Consider the following 24,771-nt stretch of genomic DNA (forward strand, 5'->3'; position numbering starts at 1 on the left):
AGGTCAACCATGAGAGATTCTAGGCCAAAAAAAACAAAGTATACATTTGAAGACAGACAAGTTAGATATGTATAAATTCTGAATTTAAAGTTGTAAGGGAACTTAGGGATTGCCTTGTCTAACTTTTATTTTACTAGTCAGGAGATGTAAGACATAGTCATGTTATTAGGGGAACAAGGGCCCTGATATATAAATAACTACCTAAAACCACCAGCAAATAAAGGATTTACCTAAACAGACAATTGAAAACGAGGCTATAAATTATCTTTTTTATCTAATTGAACTCTCAACCTGGGGTTGTTGCTGATCTTTGAGGTTACTTTTATATACATAATACGTACGTACGTATGTACGTACATATATACATACATACTTACTTTAACCTTTAAATTAAGTAATGATGGCCCTGCCTGGTGTGGCTCAGTGGATTGAGTGTCAGCCTGCAAACCAAAGGGTTGCTGGTTCAATTCCTAGTCAGGGCTTGTGCCTGGGTTGTGGGCCAGGTCCCCAGTTGGGGGCACGCAAGAGTCAACTACACATTGATGTTTCTCTCGCTCTCTTTCTCCCTCCCTTCCCCTTGCTCAAAAGTAAATAAATAAAATTCTTTTTTTTCCCCAGCTTTTCTTTATTGATTATATTGTTACAATAGTTCCAATTTTCTCCCCTTTACTCCCCTCCACCCAGCATCTCCCTCCCCCAGCAATCCCCCCCCCCAAGTCCATACCCATGGTTCGTAAAAAATAACTATCCCTCCCTCTCAGATATTAAGACCCTTTGTAATCTTGTAAAGGACAATGGGCGAAGGTCTCAAGCTCCTCTAGCTGCTTCAAGCTGGACATGGTCGTCGTCCTATCTACCCTTGGGTCCAGAAATCCCTAATAGTAGTGGGGGTGTGGAGGGGAGGGTGGCCTTCCCATATGGGGAAGGATCGTACAGGCTCCAGGTCAGTTGGCTTAAAATTCTTAAAAATATAAAATAAAATAAGTAATGATGATTTGCTTACAAATTTTCCAACCTTTTCTTCCTGGAGTAAAGAAAGTGAAATCTCTGTCTTCAAAATGCATCTGATGAAAATTGGACATACTGCTAGGTCTGCTTTAGATGTGCTCTGGAAGGGAATCTTATTTCCATGGATTTGATTTAAAGGAAGTCAGCATGGCATAAATAAAGAAGGGAGTGCAGTATAGTGAGCTTCTGAAATCAGACTCCTGTATGGGTGTGGATCCCAGTTTACTACTTAGTAGCCATGTGATCACGGACAAATTATGGAACCTTTTGTACCTTAGTTTCTTACTCTGTGTGTGGAGATGATGTTGGAACCCACCTCAAATCCTTGGAAGAATTAAATGATAATAACATATAAAGTGCTTAGAGCAATTCTAACCCATGGTAAAAGCTCAATGAAAGTTCATTGGTCTAATTGTTATGTATCACTTTTTGTTTCACTATGATAAAAGCACATAGCACGTGTTTGCCTTCTTAATTTTGAAGTGTACAGTACAGTATTGTTAACTATATGCACATTATTGTACAACAGATCACTATAATTTATTCATCATGCATGACAGACTTTTTACTATAGAACAACTTCCCATGTCCCCCTTCCCTCAGCCTCAAACAACCACCATTCTACTTTGTGTTTCTATAAGTTTGACTACTTTAGCTACCTCAAAGGAGGGACCAAAAAAAAAAACCAGATTATCTTCTGGAGGGCGGGCCCCTTGTAGTACAGGCTTCCCCTGCTAGGTGAGTGTTCCAGGAGCCTCTCTGTATCAGTGTGCCATCTGGCATTGTTGTGAGAGGCTGCGTTGGGTTTCACTGAATTTTTCTGAAGACACTTCCAACGCATTTGCCTATTTCACGATGGGGGATTTACGAGCGCACTGGCCCACACTGCACCAAGTGTTCAGCAGTTTTTGACCAAAAATGTCATGACCCCCATGCCCCACACTCCCTATTCACCCCTCTCACCCTGAGTGACTTTTTTCTTGTTTCCCCAATTTTAAAAAAATCCTCAAAGTGAATGTTTAGCTGATGTGGAATAGGTGAAACAAAAAATGCCAAAAGCCCTAAAAGGCATCCAAATCAGCGAGCTCAAAACTGTTTTGAGCAGTGGAAAAAATGTCTCAATAGGTGTATTGCATCAAATGGAGAGTACTTGGAAGGTGACTGAAGTTTAACCATGTAAGAATAAATACAAAATAAGTTAATTTTTAATGAAAATTCTGGGGATTTTTGGAGTCCCCCCTCATATAAGTGGAATCTTACAATATTTGTCTTTTTGTGATTCGCTTATTTTAATTAGCATAATGTCCTGAAGTTTCATCCATCTTGTTGCATATGACAGTATTTTTTTTAAGGCTGAATAATAGTCTATTGTTGTAGATAAATACATTTTCTTTAGCCATTCATCTGTCAGTGGGCATTTAGGTTGCTTTTGCATCTTAGCTATTGTGAGTAAAGCTTCAGTAAACATGTGTGCAAATATCGCTTCTCTTATGTATTATTTGTAACTTAAATATACATGGCATTATAATTCAACTTGGGAGTTTTAGTTAACCCCGCCCCCACCCTGTGCCAGAAACAAAAATTAGTGGAATTGATATTAAAGAAGATGTTTTATGAGAAGTTAAAGGCTCATAAAGTATTAATTAGCTACCTTTTTACTACTATTTACTTGCAATTTAATTTGTTCGCCATTTCTAGAGAGAGATGTGAGTAGAGTAGAAAGAATAAGTAATATGATAAAGTTATTAAAAGAATATCTATGTTGATTGTCAGCATGTTTGCCCAAAGGCATAAATAAATGTTTTAAAAATATATAAAAGAAACAGCATTAGCATCAAATTATGAGCCACCTTTTTATGGGACACATGTTATTTCCTCACAATAACCAAGGAAAGATAAGGAAAGTATCTTCTCAAACATACTGATAGAAGTGTGACTGGTACCACCTTTAAAGAACAGATATTAAAAAAGGTTTAAAACAGAAGCAGCCTCTGCCTTCTGATCTAGCTCTTCTACTTCAAGGAAATTATTTTATGGAAATGATCCAGCATATGTGAAAAGATACAGATAACATGATTTTTTATCACAGCACTGTTCTTAAGTAACAAAACAGCAAGGACTCACAAGGGGGAACCTTCCCGGATGGTACTATTTAAAATGCTACCTGTCCCCGCTTCCATCATCCCCTGTCCCTTTTTCCAGCTCCATTTGCCTTCATAGCACTTCTCTAATCCAGTGATTTTTAACCATTTTCATCTCATGACACATGTAAACTAGTTAATAAAATTCTGCGGTGCACCAAAAAATATACTACTTTTTTTTTGTTGATCTGACAAAAAAAAAAAAAAGGTATAATTTTGATTCATTTATACTGGACAGCTGTTGTCATTTTTTAATTTGACAATCTAAGAGAAAAGAGGTCAGTGCCCCTGACTAAATAGTCAGGTGAGGCATGTTTTGGAAATTCTTGCAGCCCTGGCCAGTGTGGCTCAGCTGGTTGGAGCATCGTCCCGTAAACAGAAAGGTCATGGGCATGTGCCTGGATTTTGGGTTTGGTCCCCGGTCGGGACGCATACAGGAGGTGGCCAGTCAATGTTTCTCTCTCACATCAATGTTTCTCTCCCTCTCTCTCTCCCTCCCTTCCCCTCTCTCTAAAATCAATAAGTATGGCCTCGAGTGAGGATTAAAAAATAATTCTTGCTGCACACCAGTATGCCTGCCACAGCACACTGGTTGAAAACCACTGCTCTAGTATTATGTAGTTTACTTATTCATATTTACTTAATCTTGTTTATAGCTTATCTGGACCCAATTGAATGTAGTTACAAGAGTAGAACTGCTTTCCCATTTTCTTTATTCCTGTATCCTCAGCTCTTAGTACATGCTTGTCACGTTAACAGACACTTGAAAGATGTTTGTTGAGGAAATGAATGAATGAATCTAATAGGTAAAAAATTAACTCACATTTTTATTTGCATTTTTGGATTACTAGACGGTGAAATTTTAATAATCTTGATGTACAAAAGGCCTTTCTGGGCTTAATAATAAATTCACAAAGCGTGAAGGAAAAAATTGATGGATTTGACATAAACCCAGTTCACATCTGAGCACTAATGATAAAACTCAGAGACTACTGTTGATTCCTTGGTGTAGTTAGATGAGGGAGTCTGAGGCTCAGGAGCATATTTGAATATCTGTTTTTAATTATCTGCATTGCTGCTCAAATATTAGCAATTACAGTTGATTGAGGGACTGTCTGAAGCTCAGTGGTTTCTTTTGACTTTTTAATTATAGTTTGTCCTAAATTGTTCTGTGTAGGTGAGCAGCTGTGTTCATATCCTGTTGAGTAGATATTTGAACTAATAAAGAGGCTTCTTTCTGAGTTGCTAAAAGAGAAGGAGCTTCTTAATTGATTTGAGAAATGGAAGGATATGCCAAGGGCCGTCCAATGTCTTTGGCAACTCCAAGTCCCATCTCTGGTATCTGTGTCATTGATCTTTCTCTGCATGAACAGTAGCATTCTCGATGTTTCTGCCACATCTCTGTCAGGGGTGTAGCATGCCCAGCGCCGCGTAGCAGGACCAGGAGTTGTGCTCTGTTTCTCTTGCTCAGCCTCCAGTCTGGTCCCGGCTGACAAACATTGTGAATGGAAGACAGCCAAGGACTCCACACAATGCGAGACAAAAGCCTTTTGGATGCTTGCTTCTGCCAAAATAGAAACAGCCACCCTCACCCTCACCCTCACCCTGACCCTGAGCCTTTGACAGCATTACACGGTTGCACAAAAGACATAATGTGTTCTTTGAACAGCTCTAGGCCTGGTTGTTGTGAGTGATTAGTGTCTTACATGCTCTGGAAGATACACCGTCCTGGGGCTTGAGCTGCCAGAGAGAAACATGCTAGAAGTGGCTTTGTATTCTGTATAATGGGATCTTTATCCAAGTTAGGATAAAATCTCATGTGGGGAGAATAACACCTAAAAATGTTTGCTCTTCTGAAATCAGAGAAAAAGGGGCACAAAGAGACATTAACCCATTCAAGGAGAGATTAACATTTGCTACCTTATCCCCCTTAGTTTTCGGAAAGTGAATTTAGAGAGTTATTTTACTACAAAGAACCACCCAGTTCTGCTTCATCACCAAGAAGCCTAAGTAAAGACTAAAAAGAGTGTCTTTCTGGAAGGAATTAAAAAAAAAAAAAAAAAAAACTCCCAGAATTTAATCTCTCAACAGTATTATCTTTCGAGTGAGAGAGCCCAGATCTTGCTTCCCTGTAACCTTCCAAGTTGCAGTCTGTGTTCTGTCTATCAGAAATTCCTCCTTCCCACCCACGAGTACCCTTCTGTTGTGGGACAAAGAGGGCCTTTCCCGTCTTTTGCCTGGGGCCAAGCCAACCCTCAAACTGTGGTTTTCTCTGAGTCTCCTTGCTGAAGCACGGCTGTTTCCCACACCCAGTAAAGAAGCACAAGTCTTGTATGCGCTGCCCAGGTCCTGAGGAGTGGCCCGTGCCCCCGCAGCCCACACAGGCCCAGGGCATGGACTGGTGACACCGGAGCCCGCGTCCCTGGGCTGTTCAGACACAAGTACAGAGTGCTAATATTGTATATCCGAACCGAACCTCTCTTAGAAAAATCTCCGAACTTTACATAATTTTTCTGTCCATTTATGAATGACTATCCGGGCAAAACCGTTCACATGTTCTGTCTTGTCGGTGGAGTTTTAGGATTGGGGCTAATACAGGCTGTGGGGGCCTGGGGAGGCTGATTTCTGCCACTAGTCTAAATACATCCATTTATGTGTTTGCTTTTAATGGTTGCCTGAGTATTTTTCTGGGTTTCTTATCAGATTTGATAGATTTAATCTCATCCCACTTGGTTTTGGTAAAACACCCCCGGGGGCTTGTCTACATTACTGACTTTTTGGAATTTGGTATGGTATAGACTTGTAATAATTTAATTATTTATTTAGTATATTAGAGCATGCTCACCAAACAAGTCAGAACCTAGAAGCTTTTTATTTAGAAAGAGTGTCTGCTTTTTTGAGACGCAGTACATTTATGTTGTATAGAGGCTTAATTTAAGCTTCACTCTCTAGCAGATTGAGAATTGTCTCTCAGCTCCTTAGTATTCTGTTTGGCTGCAATGTAGCAGGACCGTCTCCCCCATACGCCCCCAATGGCTTAAACAAGTTAGAGATGTCTTTTTTCCCCATATAATCAGAACTCTAGAGACAGACTCACCTGAATCCCATGGTGCTATCAGGAGTGCATGTTCCTTCTGTCTTTGTCCTCTGCACTCCTTAGCAAGCAACTTTCCCCCAATGCTGGCCACCTCTGGCTAGATGTTGTATTGTGGGTAAGAAGGACAGTCGTAAAGGGCAAGATCTGTGTACCAGCCCAGTCTGCCCCTTTAAAGAGCTTTCCCCAAAATGGCACCTGGAAACTCTTTACACTTCAGAATTGTTATTTCTAGGGAAATAAAATTTTTTTAGCTGGACACACATTACCCAAACAAAATCGGGGGAGTGTTATTCAGAAGAAAGAGGAAAGTAATACCCCAGCAAGAGGCAGTCTCCGAAGCAAAGAGTTCATCTAACTTATTGTAGGTGGTTGTTCGAGGTAAAGACTGATATTACTACAGGCCATCAGTGTCTGATGTCCTGCCCCAAAGTTCGCATCCAGGAAGGTGAATTTATTTTTGTTTGGGATCTACAGAAGGCCTTGCTTACATTTGATGGCTGAGTGCAACTGAAATACAAATACCACACTAGGCACTATTCGAAGTCCAGAGAATGGCCCTATTACAAGATTATGTTTCGACATAAACACAAACTTGCCTATCCTCTTATATAGGAATTTATTGTTGTGAAAAAAATGAATAGTTGTTATAATGTGAGGGTTTTTTTTTTTATTTATGGAGTAAATGTCTTTTAGCACCTTCTTAAACACCAGTCATTGTAGGCACTGTGGATGAAACAAAAATTGATCAGATATAAATCCAGCCTTTTCCAATGTATATTGTCCGAATGGAAAAAAAAAAAAATACATACGTAAGTGGCTACAATACAAGGTAGAGTGTGCTAAATGTGGTAAGACACATACCAATAAATTTTTATAAACGTTCAGAAGAGGAAAAGATTATTTATGCCAAAGAGAATTGAGCAAATATGATCTCAGGAACCTAAACATATGTTTTCATTTTCAGAGTTTGCTTTCACAGCTAGTGAGCATCATCATAAGACTAGAAAAATATGTTGAAAAAGATATAACCAACTACCATTCATAAATCATTACAGACAGAGGCAGCTTGCATGTCACCCTGTCCTTCGGTTCCTCAGTAAACTGAGGTGGCAGTTTGAGAAGGAATGGAACATTGGTTGAGTGTCTGCTCTTGGGTACCTGGTACTTCATTTCAAGAAATCTTTATTGAATGCCTGGGCTAGATTTTGTTTATGTGACCTTTATTTAATCCCCAACAGTCCAACAAAGTAATTATAATTGCTTATGAGGAAGCTAATGCTTGGAGAGGTTAAGTAACTTGAAAGGGTCACCCAGTTTGTAAGTGACAGAGCCTCTATTTGAGCCTAGGCAACACTCGCCTGCAGAGCCCCTTACCTGAGGCTCTGCCTTTCACTGATGACCTCACCTGGTTTTGGAGCTATAAATGTTGAACAGTCAGTTCCTCCTTGAACCCAGTGAATAGCCAGGCCTCTACCCAGCTAGTGGAAACTTGGGCTTTATTAGGATACTCTGGCTTGTACTCAGAGTTAATTTGTTACCTGCTCAAATAGTATTAGAACTTGACTTCCTCTTGACTTTTTTATAATTTATTTTTTAAACTACATATAGATGGTACAAAGTTCTAAAAGGTATAAATGATGTATAGTAAAAAATCAGTTTTCCTCCTATACTGACCCCTAGCTAACCAGTTCTTCTCCATGGAAGTTACCAGGTTTTTGTACATTTCAGAATTGTTCTGTGCAGAAATGAACATTGTGTGTTTGTGTATATGTTGTTAGGTATGTACATTTGTGTTTATTCCTTTTTTTACACAAAGAAGTTTAGTGTACTCATTGTTCTTATCTTGTTCTTTTCATTTAGTCTTTGTGTTTAGATGTCCCAGCAAGACTTTGAAATAAAAAGGAAGACTCGGTGAATTTGAAAATATGGTTGTCACCACAGCAACGTCTATTGAATAGATGTTCTCAATAATGATGTTTCCCTCACAACATGAAACATCTAACTCAATAAAGAATAGTTTTATTTCCAGGAGCTTCTTACTAACAGTGGTTTTTCCTCTTCTGCTACTCACCCAGTGACATTGTTTATGAATGGCCAAAGTAGAGCTCTTCAGGCCCCCTCCTGATTTCTGGTCTCTTCCCCATCTCAAGTGAAGCATCTATCAAGCGTTCTTCACACCTAAGCTACTTTATTGGGATGTAGTGATGAAAATAGAAGCCCAGGGTGGCCTAGGCCTGCCTCCCTCCTCCCTTTCAATTGAGCCTCTCCCTCTGATTTTCAGGCCCTCAGACATGGGAACAGTGATTGAGGGGAATGGGTTTGTTTTAGAGCCAGTGCCACAGGCCTGGTCTCTTGTTGCACCGTCTGGCCACTTGTCCTTGGAAGGCTTGCTGGAACAGCAGCAAAGCTGCTGGGCCCTCTTGAACTATCTGAAAACCTGCCACAGTCCCCAGAGCTGCCCTTAGACTTTGCCTTGTGGACTCAGGACTTTCTTCGTTCCCCTTCCTTGGGTAAGAGATGGAAGTGAGTGAACAGCACTTCAGTTTCCCCTTGGGAGGTTTGCACAGATATGGAACATCTCAGCTCGGTTCTTCTGAAAATGCTGCAGGCCTCTACCTCTAAAATAATTTTATTCTTTATCAGGCTTCTGAAACATTTATTCCATGCAAGGCCCCTTTATTCCCCTCATACCTGCCTAGCCTGGAACTTTGAGACACATTTCCCTGAAATGGGACATTTCCAGGTATGAGTGTAGACAAGTTGGCTAATGTTTTACTAAAGCTACTGAGTTCATCTTTTTTTATCTTAAAAAGTAAAATTCATAAAGGACAAAAATAATGCTAGTGAAGTCTATCTAGAAGACAGATGTTTCCTAAGAACATCTTATCTTATTCCTTTAGGCCTTGACATGAGGAAATGGCATTTTCCTTATGTCTTTTTATATATAGTGTCTACAAATTGACTCAATTGCCAGAAATCATTTAATAAAAGAGCCCTATGTATTTTTTCAATTAAATTATTTTTCTCTTAATATTATTTTATAATGCACGTATATTGAAAGCAGTGTTAAGACTTCCGGTCAAGATGGAGGCATAGGTAAGCATGGCTCGCCTCCTCGCACAACCACAGCAAAAATATAACTCGACTATAAAACAAATATCACTGGACTCATCAGAAAATCAAGGTGTATGGAAGTCCAACAACCAAGGAATTAAAGAATCACATTCGTCCTGACGGGTAGGAGGGGCAGAGACATAGAAAGGCACAGAGAGGTGCAGAGGCATGGAGAACCTGAATGGACGGTCACACACCCACGTGTGGTGGATAAAAATTAGGAGCGAGGGATCCCAGCCCCACACCAGACCACCCAGCCTAGGATTCCAGTGCCAGGAAGATAAGTCCCCATAATTTCTGGCTGTAAAAACAAGTGGAGGTTGGGACAGCAAAAGAAGCTGTGGGATTCTCAGGAGTCTTCTCTTAAAAAAGGCCCATAACAGACTTAGGACTCTGCCAACTTCCTCCCTCCAGGCTTCAGCACTGGGGCAGCAGCTGGAAGGGCACCAGTGGCATATGGGGAGAAATTGAAGTATCTGGCATCAGGGTAAGTGCCAGGGGACAGCTTTCTCCCAGACAAAACTCCAGAGGCCAGGCAGCGGCATTGTCCCTTTTCTGAGCTCTCCCTAACACAGAGCCACAGAGTGGCAACACCATATTAGAGACTCCATGAACTGGGGTCACACATTGCCCTGCCCTGGCAATTGCCTAAGGCTCTACCCCATCCAACTTACCAATGGGCTTTTCTACATTAGGCCACACCACTAAGACAGGGAGTCAAAGCAGCTCTACCTAATACATAGAAATAAACACAGGGAGGCTGCCAAATTGAGAAGACAAAGAAATACGGACTAATTGAAAGAATGTAACAAAACTCCAGAAAAATGGAGATAAGCAGTCTATCAGATGCAGAGTTCAAAACACTAGTTATTAGGATGCTCAAGGAACTCATTGGTTACTTCAACAACATAAAAAAGACCCAGGCAGAAATAAAGGTTACACTAAGTGAAATAAAAAACAATTTATAGGGAATCAGCAGTGGAGTGGATGAAGCTGAGAACCATATCAATTATTTGGAACATAAGAAAGAAAAAGACATTCAATCAGAACTTAAGAAGAAAAAAGAATTCAAAAAAATGAGGATAGGCCAAGGAGCCTCTGGGATAACTTCAAACGTACCATCATTTGAATCATAAGGGTGCTGGGAGGAGAAGGGAAAGAACAAGAAATTAAAAACTTATTTGAAAAAATAATAAAAGAGAACTTCTCTAATTTGGTGAAGGAAGACATACAAGTCCAGAAAGCACAGAGAGTGCCAAACAAGATGGACCCAAAGAGGACCACACCAAGATGCATCATAATTAAAATGCCAAACATTAAAGATAAAGAGAAAATCTTAAAAGCAGCAAGAGAAAAGAAGAGAGTTACCTACAAAGGGGTTCTTATAGACTATCAGCTGATTTCTCAAAAGAAACTTTTCAGGTTAGAATGGACTGGTAGTAAGAAGTATTTAAAGTGATGAAAAGAAGAGACCTACAACAAGATTACTCTACCCAGCAAAGCTATCATTTAGAATTTAAGGGCAGATAAAGTGTCTCCAAGAAAAGGTAAAGCTAATGGAGTTCATCATCACCAAATCATTATTATATGAAATGTTAAAGGGTCTTATTTAAGAAAAAGATCAAAACTATGAACATTAAAATGACAGTAAATGCACAATAATCAACAATTGAATCTAAAAAACTAAGCAAACAAGCAGAACACAGACGTGATCATAGATATGGAGATCATTTGGAGGGTTATCAGTTGGTAAGGGAAGGGGGAGAATGGGAGAGAATGGGGGAAAAGTTGCAGGGATTAAGAAGTACCAGTTAGTAGGATCAGGATAGACAGGGATGTTAACAGTATAGGAAATGGAGAAACCAAAGAACTTCTATGCATGACCCATGGACATGAACTGTGGGGTGGAGGGGGGCGATTGCCCAAGGGAATGGGGCGTACTGGGTGTAAAGGGTAAAGGGGAAAAAATTGAGACAACTTTAATAGCATAATCAATAAAATATATTAAAAAAAAGAAAGCTGTGTTAATAGTATTGAAGGACCAGTAACAAAATTTGAGATACCAAAACAAACAAACAGACAAAAACAACTATTTCGAATGAGGTAAATAAATTATAAGAATTTTTAAAAGATCTACTTGAGGAAGTATACATTTACATTCTAACTACAGATACATGTTGGTGTTTGTAATGTTTAGATGATGATTTTTAGATTTTTATTTATTTGTAGGCTTACCCTCTGGGCTAAATGACCCTTGTGTAGATCTTGTATCCATGTAGCAATTTCCCTTTGAAAGTGTTTTCAAATGTATGTCTTGTGATAATCTTAGGTCAACAGGGTGTTACTATGCCCGAATTCTACAAGTAGCCCTCAAGGCCACACAAGGTCTGGCTCTTGGTGTCTGTTCCAGCCTCCTCTCCACCTTGTGTGTGCTCACGATGCCTCAGCCAGACTGGCTTCTTCCCTGTCCTTAGCTGTGCAGACCTTCTGGAGGAGCAGAGTTCTGTCAGTGGGCTCAGATGGAGTCACTTTTTGTTCTTTGCTGTACTTCTAATACTTGACACCCACTAGGAGACATTTGTTAAATATTTGTGGAACTTAACAATGAAGGAAAGTAAGCCGGAGAGACCAAACGCTTTTCTAATTCCTGCGTGCGGACCAGTGCGTAGTACCCAGAAGCCCTGATCCCTGGCCACAAGTACTTCCAACAAGACCATCTCAGCTGGGCTTCAGGAGATTTCCCTTCTCTGGATCTAGACCCACACTGGCATTATTAGAAAGTTTTTGGTTTTGTTTTCTAAAAAATTACTTTTAACAGTTTTCCTTTTCCTTTCATCTCACGAAAGAATTACAAACCACTTGTTCACATACAGCAAATAGGTTGTCAAGCACATCACCACGGATCTTTCTTTTTTCTTTTTCTTACAGGAGATCTTTGGTGGCCAGACACTACCTAACTCCAATTTATGGACAATGAATAATGGTGCAGCTTGCAGAATTTCCAGTGCCACAGCTAGCGGCCAGAAGCCAACCACTCTGCCACAAAAAGCGGTGCCACCTCCAAATTCTTCCTCCTCCCTGGTCCCCAAACCCCCATCCAGTCACAAACAAGTCCTCAGAAAGGCAGCACCCCAGAGGGCTTCCAAGTAAGTTTTTAATCATCTTCTGAGTTATATCAATTCTGTGCCGATAGTGCTCTTTACTTATGGAATTTTCAAGACAGTTTGTACTGAATTGTTGAAAACAAGAGTACCTAATGGGTGATGAAAGGCTAACTCTGGTTCTCAACTTTGGCTATGAATTAGAATCGCCTGGGGAGCTATTGAAACGTTCCTATGTTTGGGCTCCTGCTTACCTTGTGAGAGGAGCAGGCTCTGCTCTTTTAGGTTCCCAGGGATTGTGACGAGAGCTGCCACCACCAATGGAGTTCAGGGTCATTGCTAACCAACTCTTCCAGCCTCTGGCAGGAGCTACAGTCAGACTGGGCACCAGGTAACAATGCTGAACTGGGAGCCTGGATAAAGGGAATGGAAACTTCATCCTGGAGGTGTTCTCCTTTTGGTCATTCTACAGAGTCAGATCAACAGAATTTCCTATAAGATCCAATACCCTGCTCCCTTCCCTTGTTTGTTTGTTCACTTTTAGGTACTTTAATAGGATGACACAGGAGTGGGATTGGGAAGATTAACTTCATTGACATTAGTAAGCAGGCTCTGTGTGGCAATGTTTTTGAATCCATGGAGTCTAAAACAATCAAATTAACAGGAGAAAAATTGAAGTTTTAGTATATGCACATAGGTAATTCCAAGAAACAAAGGAGAAGGGAGGGGGTCTTAGGTTTCAGGAGTGAGAATAGGTGATTTACAGATGGTTGAGGAAGAGGGGAACACACCTCTCTTCCCACCATGCAACTCAGAAATAGTGGCACACAGGGGTAGGGGGGGTTATCCAGCTAACAAGCTTGAAGTCCTCCTGCTAGGGTGAGAGTCTTAAGGTGATTAAGCCAAGGCTCCCCTCCCAAAGCAAGTTTTTCTGTCTGAATCTCTTGGGCAGGAAAGGGGAAAGGGTCAAAGGCTCCCTCTGAATCTTGTTTCTTCATGAACAGCTTAAAACCAATAACCCAAAAACCAGCTTCAGGGTGGCAAAATGTTGGTTCCCTTCTATTCCTTTTGTAGTCTATCTATTTTACCTCAAAAAAAAAAAAAAGTTTTTACTCCTGAATCAAATTTTTGTACATGACATTCTTCACTCTACCGCCCGCCATTTTTTAGCTAGTGAAGCAGGGATAGGCTGGGAAAGAGTGTTCGTTCTAACAGCCTTTCTCCATTTTAAACGAAGATGTCTGGAAGAAGCGGGCATTTCCTGATGTATGAACACCCAGAGATTTGTGTCTTTCTCTTGTTCTCATTACAGCTCCTCATTCATTTGTCCTTTACAAAACCAAATGCAGTTGTAAGAAGGAATCCTAGGATATGGCAAAAACAGTTACTGTTTTCCCCTCTGTGCACAGTGAATCAAATTTTGAATTTGGATGGAAAACAATCCCTTGTGGCTGTTTTAATTATATTGTTGCCATTACTCATTTATCCAACAAGTATTTATTTAGTGCCTACTAAATGCCAAACAGTGTTCTGGGAACAATTGCCATTGTAATGACTTTACAGAACCCCCTGGAGTGGCAGGGAAGGGCAGCCGGGAGGCTGCAGTTGTGGTTGAAAGCGGACAGCACAATAGGAAGGAAGCCGCATGGCCCCTCACCTTAGAGAGAGTGGCCTCAGATCCGTGAGGGTGCAGCCTCGGGGGCCAGACTGCCTGTCTTCCTGTCCCCTCTCCACACTTTACGCACTTGATGGACTTGAGACTTTCTGCAAGTTACAAATTACTTACTCTCTGGGCTTCAGTTTCTTCGTGTGTGAAGTGGGAATAAAAAGAAGAGCCGCTTCCTAGGGCAGTTGGCGAATATTAGCGAAGTTGGCCCATGTAAAGTAACGCAACAAGAGCTAGCACAGGCGTTCTCAACCACTTTCTCCTTCACAGGCTGGAGAGGCCCACACTTAGGTAGGAAAGTCAGTGAGTCGGCAATGAATGTTGAAGTTGTCAGTGTGCTTCCTGTTCGTGGATTCTGATCGTGGCCCGGATGCCCAGGTGGCCCACGATGGCCTGTGTGGTTGGCTGGTCCGCTGGTGGCGAGGCAGGCTGGGTCAGCAGGCAGCAGGGCTGCCCACTGAAGACGCGCTCGGGGCGCCCAGCTCCCTGCTGGCAGGAGGACGCTTCAGCCTGCTTAGGTGGAATCGCAGCTCTGTGGACAAGCTTTGCTTTGCTGCATTTTTGTGGTTTCTTCTCTCTGACAGGCAGGAGTGTGGGAAAACCGGAAACAGCTCAGCACCAAAAATGCACAGAAGGGGGGAAAAAAGCAGATTGCTTCAGAATTTGAGAAATATAATCCAAGAATCTGAAGGCATGCTGTGAGGCGTTGTTCCAGGAAATAGTTTCCAATTTGCCTTTAAAACTCGAGCACAAGTCTCTGAAGCTAAATAAGTTAGCATTAACCGAGACCTTAACATTCTCTCCCTGACATACAAAATGCAGAGTTGTGAGGGCCCCACTGTCTCCCATGTTCTTCTGACTTTTAGGAAACAGAAAAGCATTGTTTTTACCTGTACTGACTCAATGAAAAGTTCTCTCTATGAAGTATCCAGAGAAAATTTTTTTTAAATAACCTTTTTATTTTAGAATAATTTTAGATTTACAGAAAAGTTATAAAGGTAGTACACATGAAGATTAGTAGGTACACCCAGTGTTCCCCAGTGTTAACATTTTATATTGCCGTGGTATACTCGAAGAATGTACCATACTAAGAAACTGTCTTTGGTACATTACTGTGAACTAAACCCCATACTTTATTTGGATTGATGAAGGTTTTTTAACCTAGAGAACCCTCTGAAGGCCTCTGCAGTCAGGATCCTCAGTATCAGTTGGTATATTCTTATTATTCTAAAGTAATTCATGTTTCTAGCCAGCATAGCAAGCTACTTAACACCTCTGTGACTCAGTTTCCTATTTTAAAATAGAGATAATAATAGTACCTGCCTCACAGGGTTATTGAGAGAAATAAATAAATAATTCCAAGCACAAATACAGTACCTGGTAGGTAATATAGGTAAAATAAGTGTTAGGTATTATGGTTAATACTATGGTGGCATTTCAGGAAATTCTCATATGATTTTTTTACTTTGTTCATTCAGGTTGTTGCTTGCAGCTTATTGCAGCTTTAGTCTGGCTCAGTTCAGATTAATCAGGAACCCTCAGTTGTGACTGGTGATACTGAGTCACACTCAGGAATGCCATAGTTGCCCCAAGAGGCACAGCTAATGACAAGTTGTAATGAGCTTTTGACCATGCCAAGCCCTGTGTTTTGGGGTTGAACTTCAAAATTCTCCTAGCACAGAAGTTGGTATTAGACAAATATAGAAGCAATTTCCAAGAGCATCAAAGTTTCCACATCCTAGAGGGTTGATTTTAGAGAACAATAGAACATAAAAGATGGAATGTCATTTGGATTTTGGTGCAAAGGGAGTTGAGAATCAGAACAGTGGAGTCCTGTTTCTTTATGATAATATTCAGGTCACTTTCCCTCTAAAGGTTTCAGTTTCCCATCTGTAAAACAAAACCACTGTCCCTGCTGAATAATTACCCAAAATAGCTTGTTTTCTGTCTATTCCATTGAAAGCCTTTTTTATGAGCACATTTGTTTTTTAATCCTGATGCTTTACAGCCATTTTCATTATCCCTTTTTGGCCCGACCGCTCTTTGTTAGAGCTCTCAGATTCATATACTTCGAGTTCCTTTCACTAAATCTCATTTGTCAATTTTGTTAGAGAAGGATTTTGATTTTTTTAACCTTTTCTATAGTGCCAATAGCCTTTCTTGATTTTCCTCTCTAATGTTCACCACACTTCATAATTCTGTACCCACTTCAGTTCCTCCTTTCAGAACTATTTGTGGTATTTCTTCCAGGCAGTCAGCTAAACTAAGAACTGTGACAGTCAGTGAACAACTTCATGCACATGAACTGACTCTTCCTTGTAAATGACCTTCTTTTCAGAGCCAGTTACGCTTTCCAGGAAACATGGCGAAAGAAACCTGAGGACTCAGATTAAAGTTTGCCAGGGACCTGGTCAAAACTCATAGACTAGAGATGGATTTGGAAGGGCAGGGTCAATCAAAGCTGTTGTACCTTGGGACTCCTCTGAAGAAACAAAACTGTAAGAAACACCAGATTTTTTAAAAAGTGCTTTTCTTTAGACGGATGGGATTAACTTTCCTTACCCAGGTTTTAGGATATTCTCCCTCAGGGTGGCCTTAGTGGAAATCGAAGGTAGCTGCTGTTCTGTGTCAGCACCCAGGACAGTGGTGTTTGTTAAAGCTGTTGGGGATTAGGCGGGAGGAAAGCAATCAGGAGCTCAGCAGCATGGTAAAGCCAAATGCCAATTAATCTGACCCGAACGTTTAGCGATGTCAGAAATATGATGAAAGATGCTCAGAAACTAATTCAAAAAAATAAGGATCAGGAAAGGACAAAAAAAAAAAAAAAAGCAGTATCTTTTTAACATATGATTCATTAAAATGAGGCCAAGTGATTGGGAGTTACAATCGTCCAGTAGTAGGTTCTTGATGTGGGCATAGAAGATATATTGTAGGTTAACCATCTTCTTTCAGCCTTTTTTTTTTTTATTTTTTTAGATTTTATTTATTTATTTTCAGAGAGAGGGGAAGGGAGGGAGAAAGAGAGGGAAAGAAACATTGATGAGTGAGGAAAACATCTATTGGTTACCTTTTGCACACCTCCAGATACATGCCCTGACCAGGAATTGAACCGGTGACCTTTCAGTTCACAGGCTAGCACTCAATCCACTGAGCCACATCAGCCAGGGTCTTTCAGTCTTTTATTATTTGTAGTTTCAAGAAATATGATCGAATCTATGGCATTTCCATCCTTAAATGTAGGATTCTCTAAATTAAGTATTTCCAAAAAATATAATTGGAAGGGTTCCAGGAACCAATTCCAACATGAGCTGAGGAAGGGGGAGGGTTTCCCTTCACATCAATGAGCAATTCTCAGATACTAGCAGGGTGTCCAAGAATACAACCCAGTTCTGACTCTGCCTACACAGAGATGGCATCAGATTCCACAGGTTAAGGATTCAGTCCTATAAGATTGTGCACATGTGTGTGCCTGCATGCACACACACACGCACACACACACACACACTTCAGATGCCAGCCACAAACCTAGACTTAGCCTGTGTCTCTGATCAACTGGCTATACCTTAGAAGCTATAGATTGGAAGTTCCAATGACCCCTTCCAACTCAGAATGCCAGTGCAAGTCCAGATTTTACCTGTACTTCTGACCTACTGGCTACATATCAAAGGTTCCCAAAACCCACTCCTTGGGTTCGATTATTTTACTAGAATGGCTCACAGAACTCAGAGAAACATGTTACTTACTAGACGACCAGTTTATTATAAAAGGATGTAACTCAGAAACAGCCAGGTGGAAGAGATGCCTAGGACAAGGGGTGCAGAGCTGTCATGCTGTCTCTAGGTGCACCACTTTCCCCTTACCTTAGCACGTTCACCAGCCCACAGCTCTCCCAGCCTCATCCTCCTGGGTTGTTATGGAGGCTTTAATTACATAAGCATGATTGATTAATCATTGGCCAGTTGGTGATTGAATCACCTGAAAGTTCCAGCCCTCTAGTCACATGGTTGGTTCTCCTGGCAACCAAGCCCTCATTTTTCAATGTTTCTAAAAGCCACCTCATTAACATAGCAAAAGACACCTTTATCACTCTCAACATTTAAGAACCTCCAAGGCTTTGGGGAGCTAAGAGCCAGAAACTGGAGGAAGACCAAATGTATATTTCTTATTTTAAATCACACTGTCACAATAATTATAGACTTTTAGTGTTAGAATGTAAAAGAATAGAGGCATAGTGTGGGGCGGTGAGTATAGCAAGGTACACAGGTGGTCTGTGGCAGAGCCAGAACTAGAATCCACATCACCTACTGTGTTAACCCCAGACTCTTTCCAGTAGACCACTGATTTCAAAGTCCCCACCAATCTATTCAGATTCATTCAATACAGCAAATGGCAGATCAATCATCCTAAAATACTGCCTTTCTATTACCATACCTGCCCCCCACTGCCACAATCACCACACTGTTGCCCATGTCCATGAGTCCTTTTTCCTTTTTGCTCAACCCCTCACCCCTAACCTCCCCATCCCTGTAGCTGTCATCCTGCCCTCCATCTATGAGTCTGTCCCCATTTTCCTTGTTAGTTCAGTTTGCTCATTAGATTTCACATATGAGTGAAAAATGGTATTTGTCTTTCTCTGACTGGCTTATTTCACTTAGCATAATGTTCTCCAGGTCCACCCACGCTGTCTCAAAGGGTGAATTTTCTTCAATACACTAAAAAAGAATTTAAAATAAAAGAAAAAATTAAAAAAGAAAAAAAGGAGAGAGGGAAAGAAAAAAACGTTCATTGACTGTTTGAGAAAAAATATTAAATACAATCAACATCATATAAAATGAGTAGGAAATTGAACCAAATTAAAATATAAAACAAAAGTATTGCTTAGCATAAAAAAAAAAAAAATACTGTCTTTGAAAAACCTCAATGTAAGCACTTAGGAACTAACACCCCTCCCCTTCCACACTCTTTTTTTCCCACTTAAGTGGTCAACAAACTACTCAACAGTAAAAAGAATTAGTGTCTTTGTTATGCTGGGCCGTTGAGGGAAATTCTGTTAGATGCAGAAGGATTAGATTGAAGAACAGCACTGAGAGCTTTTATGTACTGCCTTCCTATGAGACTGCAGTCTAGGAAATCAGTGGGGGTCCAGGAATACACCAGATAATACCCTCTCACTCTAAGGTTTGGGGCCTGGAGGTAGCAAGAGGTGAGGGCCGGTCAAGAAGTCTGCCACTTAGACTCTCTTTCCTCTATCAGCCATCTGCATTTGGACCTCAGTCAGTGGTGGGATCTTAAGGCTTGTTTTGAGCATGGACCGCAGCATCAGTCAGAGAACTGGGTACTATAACCACATTCAATCAAAAGTTACACTGCGGTGTGTATGTATGGTGCAGTGGGGAGAAGAAGTACATGAGAGTCAAAGAATGATGGGTCTTTCTTTGGTGGTTCCTATATGTGTAATTTGAATTAAAATCCTACTTTCTATTTCTCCCTGCTGCAAGTTTAAACAGTTGTTAAAATGGTAATATAACTGCCAGGTATTTCCTGCCTCTCACTTCCCTTCTTTCTTACCTGATCATGAAAATCTCTTTTTAAAAGAGAGAAACTTATACTAACCTTTGATAGAATCTATATCAGTTCCTTCATGATCATAAACCCTTAATAGCAAACTTAAACTTTCCTTTCTGAAAGTGAGCAAATATTTTAAAATCTTGGGTCCTGGGAAAATAGATGGTATGGCTTAAAGGAAAGCCCCAAGGAGAAGCTTCAGAGGAGTTGCCAATCTCTGAAGTAAGTTTAAGCAAAAAAGAAAAATTTTAGAAAATTACTAATGTACACTATCATGTCATCTGCAAATAATGACAGTTTTACTTCCTCCTTTCCAAAATGGGTGCCTTTTATTTCTTTTTCTTGTCTGATCACTGTGGCATAGAACACCCTATAGTTTTCACCAAAAAACTACTCAGCCTAATAAGTGAATTTGGCAAAATAGCAGGGTACAAAGTCAATATGCAGATATCAGTGGCATTTTTGTACACCAACAATGACCTATCAGAAAGAGAAACTAAGAAAAAAAATCCAAGTTACTATAGCAACAAGAAAAATAAAGTACCTAGGAATAAATTTAACCAAGAGGGTAAAAAACCTGAACTTGGAAAACTACAGAAGAAAGAAATTAAGGAAGATACAAATAAATGGAAACCTATACTGTGTTCATGGGTGGGAAGAATTAAAATCATTAAAGTGTCCGTACTTCCCAAAGCAATCTATAGATTCAACACAGCTTCTATTGAAATACCAATGGCATATATTACAGATCTAGAACAAATATTTCAAAAATTTATTTGGAACCAAAAAGGACCTCCAATAGCCTCAGCAACCTTGAGAAAAAAGAACAAAGTTGGAAGGATCACTGTATCTGATATAAAACTATACTACAAGGCTACTGTAATCAGAACATTCTGGCACTAGCATAAGAACAGACACATAGATCAATGGAACAGAATAAAGAGCCCAGAAATGAACCCAGGTCTCTAGGTCAATTAATATTGGACAAAGGGGGCACAATCATACAAGAGAGTAAAAATAATCTCTTCAGTAAATGGCATTGGGAGAACTGAACTGGTACATGCAAAAAAATGAAACTAGACCACCAATTTACACCATACACCAGAATAAACTCAAAATAGATAAAAGACTTAAATATGTCATGATATCATAAAAGTACCAACAGAAAACATAAGTAGTAAAATTTCAGATATTTCATGTAGCAATATTTTTGCCAATACATCTCCTAGGGCAAAGGAAATAAAGGGGAAAAATGAACAAATAGGACTACATTAAATTAAAAAGCTCTGCATAGCTAAAGAAACCATCATCAAAATGAAAATGGAACTGACCGTATGGCAGAACATATTTGCCAATGATACATCGGATAAGGGATTAATCTCCAAAATATATAAAGAAATCATGACTCAACAGCAGGAAGATAAACAATCCAATTAAAAAATGGACAAAGGACCTGAATAGACACTTCATCAAGGAGGACATACAGAGGGCCCACAGACACATGAAAAAATGCTCAGCATCACTAGCCATCAGAGAGATGCAAATTAAAACCACAATATGATGCCACCTCACACCTGTCAGAATGGCCATCATTAATAAATCAACAAATGACAAGTGCTGACGAGGATGTGGAGAAAAGGAAACCCTAGTGCACGGTTGGTGGGAATGCAGACTGGTGCAGCCACTATGGAAAACAGTATGGAATTTCCTAAAAACCAAAAATGGAACTGTGTTTTGACTTACCAATTCCACTGGTAAGAATATACTCTTAAGAATCCCAAAACACCAATTCAAAAGAACGTATGCACCCCTGTGTTCATAGCAGTACTATTTACAATAGCCAAGTGCTAAAAACAGCCTAAGTTCCCATCAGTAGATGAGTGGATCAAAAAACTGTAATATGTTTACATAATTAAATACTATGCACAGAAAGAAATAGGTAATTCCTACCTTTTGCAACAGCATGGTTGGAACTGGAGACTATTATGCTAAGTGAAATAAGCCAGTCAGGGAAAGACAAATACCATATGATCTCACTTATAAGAGGATAAACAAAATAAACTAACAAGCAAAATAGAGCTAGAGACATGGAAACATGGAACAGACTGACAGCTGCCAGAGGGGTGGGGTCGGGGGATAATGGTGAAAAGAAGGGAAAGAGTCTAGTCAAAGAACATGTGAATGACCCATGGACGTGGACAATGGTGTGGGCAGAGGAGAGCAAAGCAGGGAAATCGGGACTCTGTAATAGAATAAACAATAATAAAAATTAAATATGAGAGCCCTAAAAAAATTAGTAATATATATTCTTAGCACAATTTAAGAGTGAGGGTATCAGTATGTAGAGCTAGAAAAAACTATCACACAGAGAGAGCAAGCAGTCTGAGGTCAGGGAGAGCTGCACAGAAATTAGCAGTTTCTAAGTGAAAAATTGGTTGAACACAGTGAACAAGAGATTGGGCACCGGGGAACATTAGAGTCATGAAAGAAAGGACAAGTTTTTTAAATTCTGCCAAAATTTTGAAGGAAAATTATATGAAGATTAAAATAATGAGAGAAAAGATAGAGTCAACTTAGAATAATTAATTCTAAAAATAGAATAGAATAGTCATTATTATTGGCAAAATAGGCCAAAACATAAGGACATAAAGGGTTTTGAACAATATAATGAATGGGATTAAATTAATAGATATACAACTTTGTACACTGCAGAGCTCCCATGAAATGTTTTTCAGTTAAATCCTCAAAAAGTAGAAATTATACAGTCCTCATTCTCTGATTGCTTTACAGTGAAAAGAAACAAAGTAACTTGGACAAAGTTATATTACAAACTATATTAAAAATAAGAATTGTACATGTAAAAATATGATAAGGATGCTCATTCTTGCCACATTTTTTATTCAACATAGTACTGAAAGTCCTAGCCAGCACAGTTAGGCAAGAAAAAGAAATAAAGCATCCAAATTAGAAAGGAAGAAGTAAAACTGTCTCTATTTGCAGATGACGTGATATTATATATAGAAAACCCTAAAGAATCTACCAAAAAATACTGTTAGAACTAATAAAAAATTTTAGTAAAGTTTCAGGATGCAAACCCAATATACAGAGAATTAGTTACATTTCTATACACTAACAACAAACTCTCAGAAAGAGAAATTAAAACAATCCATATATAATTGCATTAAAAAAATATCTAGGGGGTGAAAGATATAGACACTGAAAACTAGACATTGATGAAAGAACTTGAAGAAGACACAAATAAATGGAAATATATATCATACTCATGGGTTGTAAGAATTTACATTGTTAAAATGTCCATACTATCCAAAGCAATCTATAGATTCGATGCAATCCCTCTAAAATTACAATGGCATTTTTCACAGAAAATTTTTTTAAAAGGTAAAGTTTGTATGGAAGCACAAAATACCTTAAATAGCCAAAACTGTCTTGAGAAAGAACAACAAAGCTGGAGGCATCACACTTCCTGATTTCAAACTATATTACAAAGCTAAAGCAATCAAAATAGAATGGTATTGGCATAAAAGCAGAAAAACAGATCTATGAAACAGAGAGCCTTGAAATAAACCCACACATATATGGTCATGACGAAGAAGCCAAGTATATACAATGGGAAAAGGACAATCTCTTCAATAAATGGTGTTGGGACAACTTATACCATACAGAGAAATCAACTCAAATCAATTGAAGACTTGAACATACAACCTGTTACCATAAAACTCTTAGAAGAAAACATAATGGGTAAGCTCCTTGACATTGGTTTTAGCAGTCTTTTTTTTTTTTTTATTTGACACCAAAAGCGAAGGGGTAGCAAAAAGCAAAATTAAACAAGGGAGACTACAGTAGTCCCTCTCTATATCGCGGTTCACTTATTGCAGCCTCACTGTATCGTGGGATTTTTAAAAATATTATATTTAATTATTTACCATGGGTTTTTCGCTATAGCGCAGGATTTTGCGGTACTGTATACGTATGTTAAAGTTACGTAGGTTTAAGAGTGTAGAATATGTTTAAGAACACAAGTAGTATTTATAAAAGTGGAAAAGATTGATAAGGGAGTGGGAAAGGTTGATAAGGGACTGGGAACAGTTTATAAGTGTGTGGGAAGTGTTTATAAAGTCTTAAAATATATATGAATACTAAAATAAATGTAAGGTTCCTACTTTGCGGATTTTCACCTATCGCAGTGGGGTCTGGAACGTAATACCCATGATAAGTGAGGGAATACTGTACATCAAACTTAAAATTTTTTTCATAGCAAAACCATTAACAAAATGAAAGGGCACCCTACCAGATGGGGGAAGATATTTGCAAATTATTTATCTGATAAGGGGTTTAATATCCAAAATATATAAAGAATTCATACAACTCAGTAGCAAAAAATAACAATAACAATCTGTTTAAAAAATGGACAAAAGAACTGAACAGACATTTTTCTAAAGAAGACATAAAAATGGCCAACAGGTACATAACAAGATGTTTGACACCACTAATTATTAGCGAAAGGCAAATCAAAACCATAATGAGATATCACCTCATGCCTGTTAGAACGTTTTAAAAGAGAGAGATAAATTTAGCAATAGGGAACATTTATGCAATGTTGACAGAAATGTAAATTGGTGCAGCTACAATGGCAAATAGTATGGAGATTCTTCAGGAAATTAAACATGATCCAGCAATTTCACTTCTGGGTATATATATCCAAAGGAAATGAAAACAGGATATTGAAGAGATATCTGCACTCCTGTGTTCATTACAGCATTATTCACAATAGCCAAGATATGGAAAAAGCTTACATGTCCATCAGTGGATGAATGGATAAAAACGATGCACATACACACAATAGAATACTATTAAACCATGAGAAGGAAGGAGATCTTGCCATGTGCAACATGGATGGACCTTGAGGACATTAAGTAAAATAAGCCAGGTAGAGAAAGACAAATACTGCATGATCTCACTTTTACATGGAATTGCGGGGGAAAAGTCCAACTCATAGAAACAGAGTAAAAAAGTGTTTGCCAGGAAGAGGTTGCTACAAGGGGACAAACTCTCAGTGGT

General features: G+C 39.4%; 1 protein-coding gene and 2 long non-coding RNA genes across 11 annotated transcripts in view; 1 reads left to right on the forward strand and 2 right to left on the reverse strand.

Annotated features, from left to right (window-relative positions):
• Positions 1-24,771, forward strand: part of TTLL5 (tubulin tyrosine ligase like 5) — a 257,546-nt gene that overhangs the window by 179,877 nt on the left and 52,898 nt on the right. For 6 of the 8 annotated variants that reach the window (XM_090271199.1, XM_090271195.1, XM_090271196.1 and 3 more), the window contains one exon: positions 12,289-12,506. The exons of 1 other annotated variant lie outside the window; for it this stretch is intronic. In XM_090271199.1, the coding sequence (XP_090127325.1) occupies positions 12,289-12,506 (218 nt within the window). Of the gene's footprint in view, positions 1-8,106; positions 8,264-12,288; positions 12,507-24,771 lie in introns of those variants that run through there. One more of the 8 variants, XM_090271202.1, reaches the window with a different exon arrangement.
• On the reverse strand, positions 4,490-12,870 carry LOC150017074 (uncharacterized). Of its 2 annotated transcripts, none has more exons than XR_016509867.1 (3): positions 12,716-12,870; positions 6,247-6,343; positions 4,490-4,713 (listed from the first exon to the last, which is right to left on the reverse strand). It is a non-coding gene; the product is annotated as an uncharacterized LOC150017074 (long non-coding RNA). The 2 variants fall into 2 exon arrangements; XR_016509866.1 differs by lacking the exon at positions 4,490-4,713 and adding an exon at positions 4,722-4,889.
• On the reverse strand, positions 14,136-18,028 carry LOC150017075 (uncharacterized). The gene is made up of 3 exons (XR_016510092.1): positions 17,988-18,028; positions 16,690-16,786; positions 14,136-14,704 (listed from the first exon to the last, which is right to left on the reverse strand). It is a non-coding gene; the product is annotated as an uncharacterized LOC150017075 (long non-coding RNA).

This window comes from Furipterus horrens, unplaced genomic scaffold (assembly GCF_987537825.1).
Source record: "Furipterus horrens unplaced genomic scaffold, mFurHor1.1.pri manual_scaffold_3, whole genome shotgun sequence".
Taxonomy (NCBI): domain Eukaryota; kingdom Metazoa; phylum Chordata; class Mammalia; order Chiroptera; family Furipteridae; genus Furipterus; species Furipterus horrens.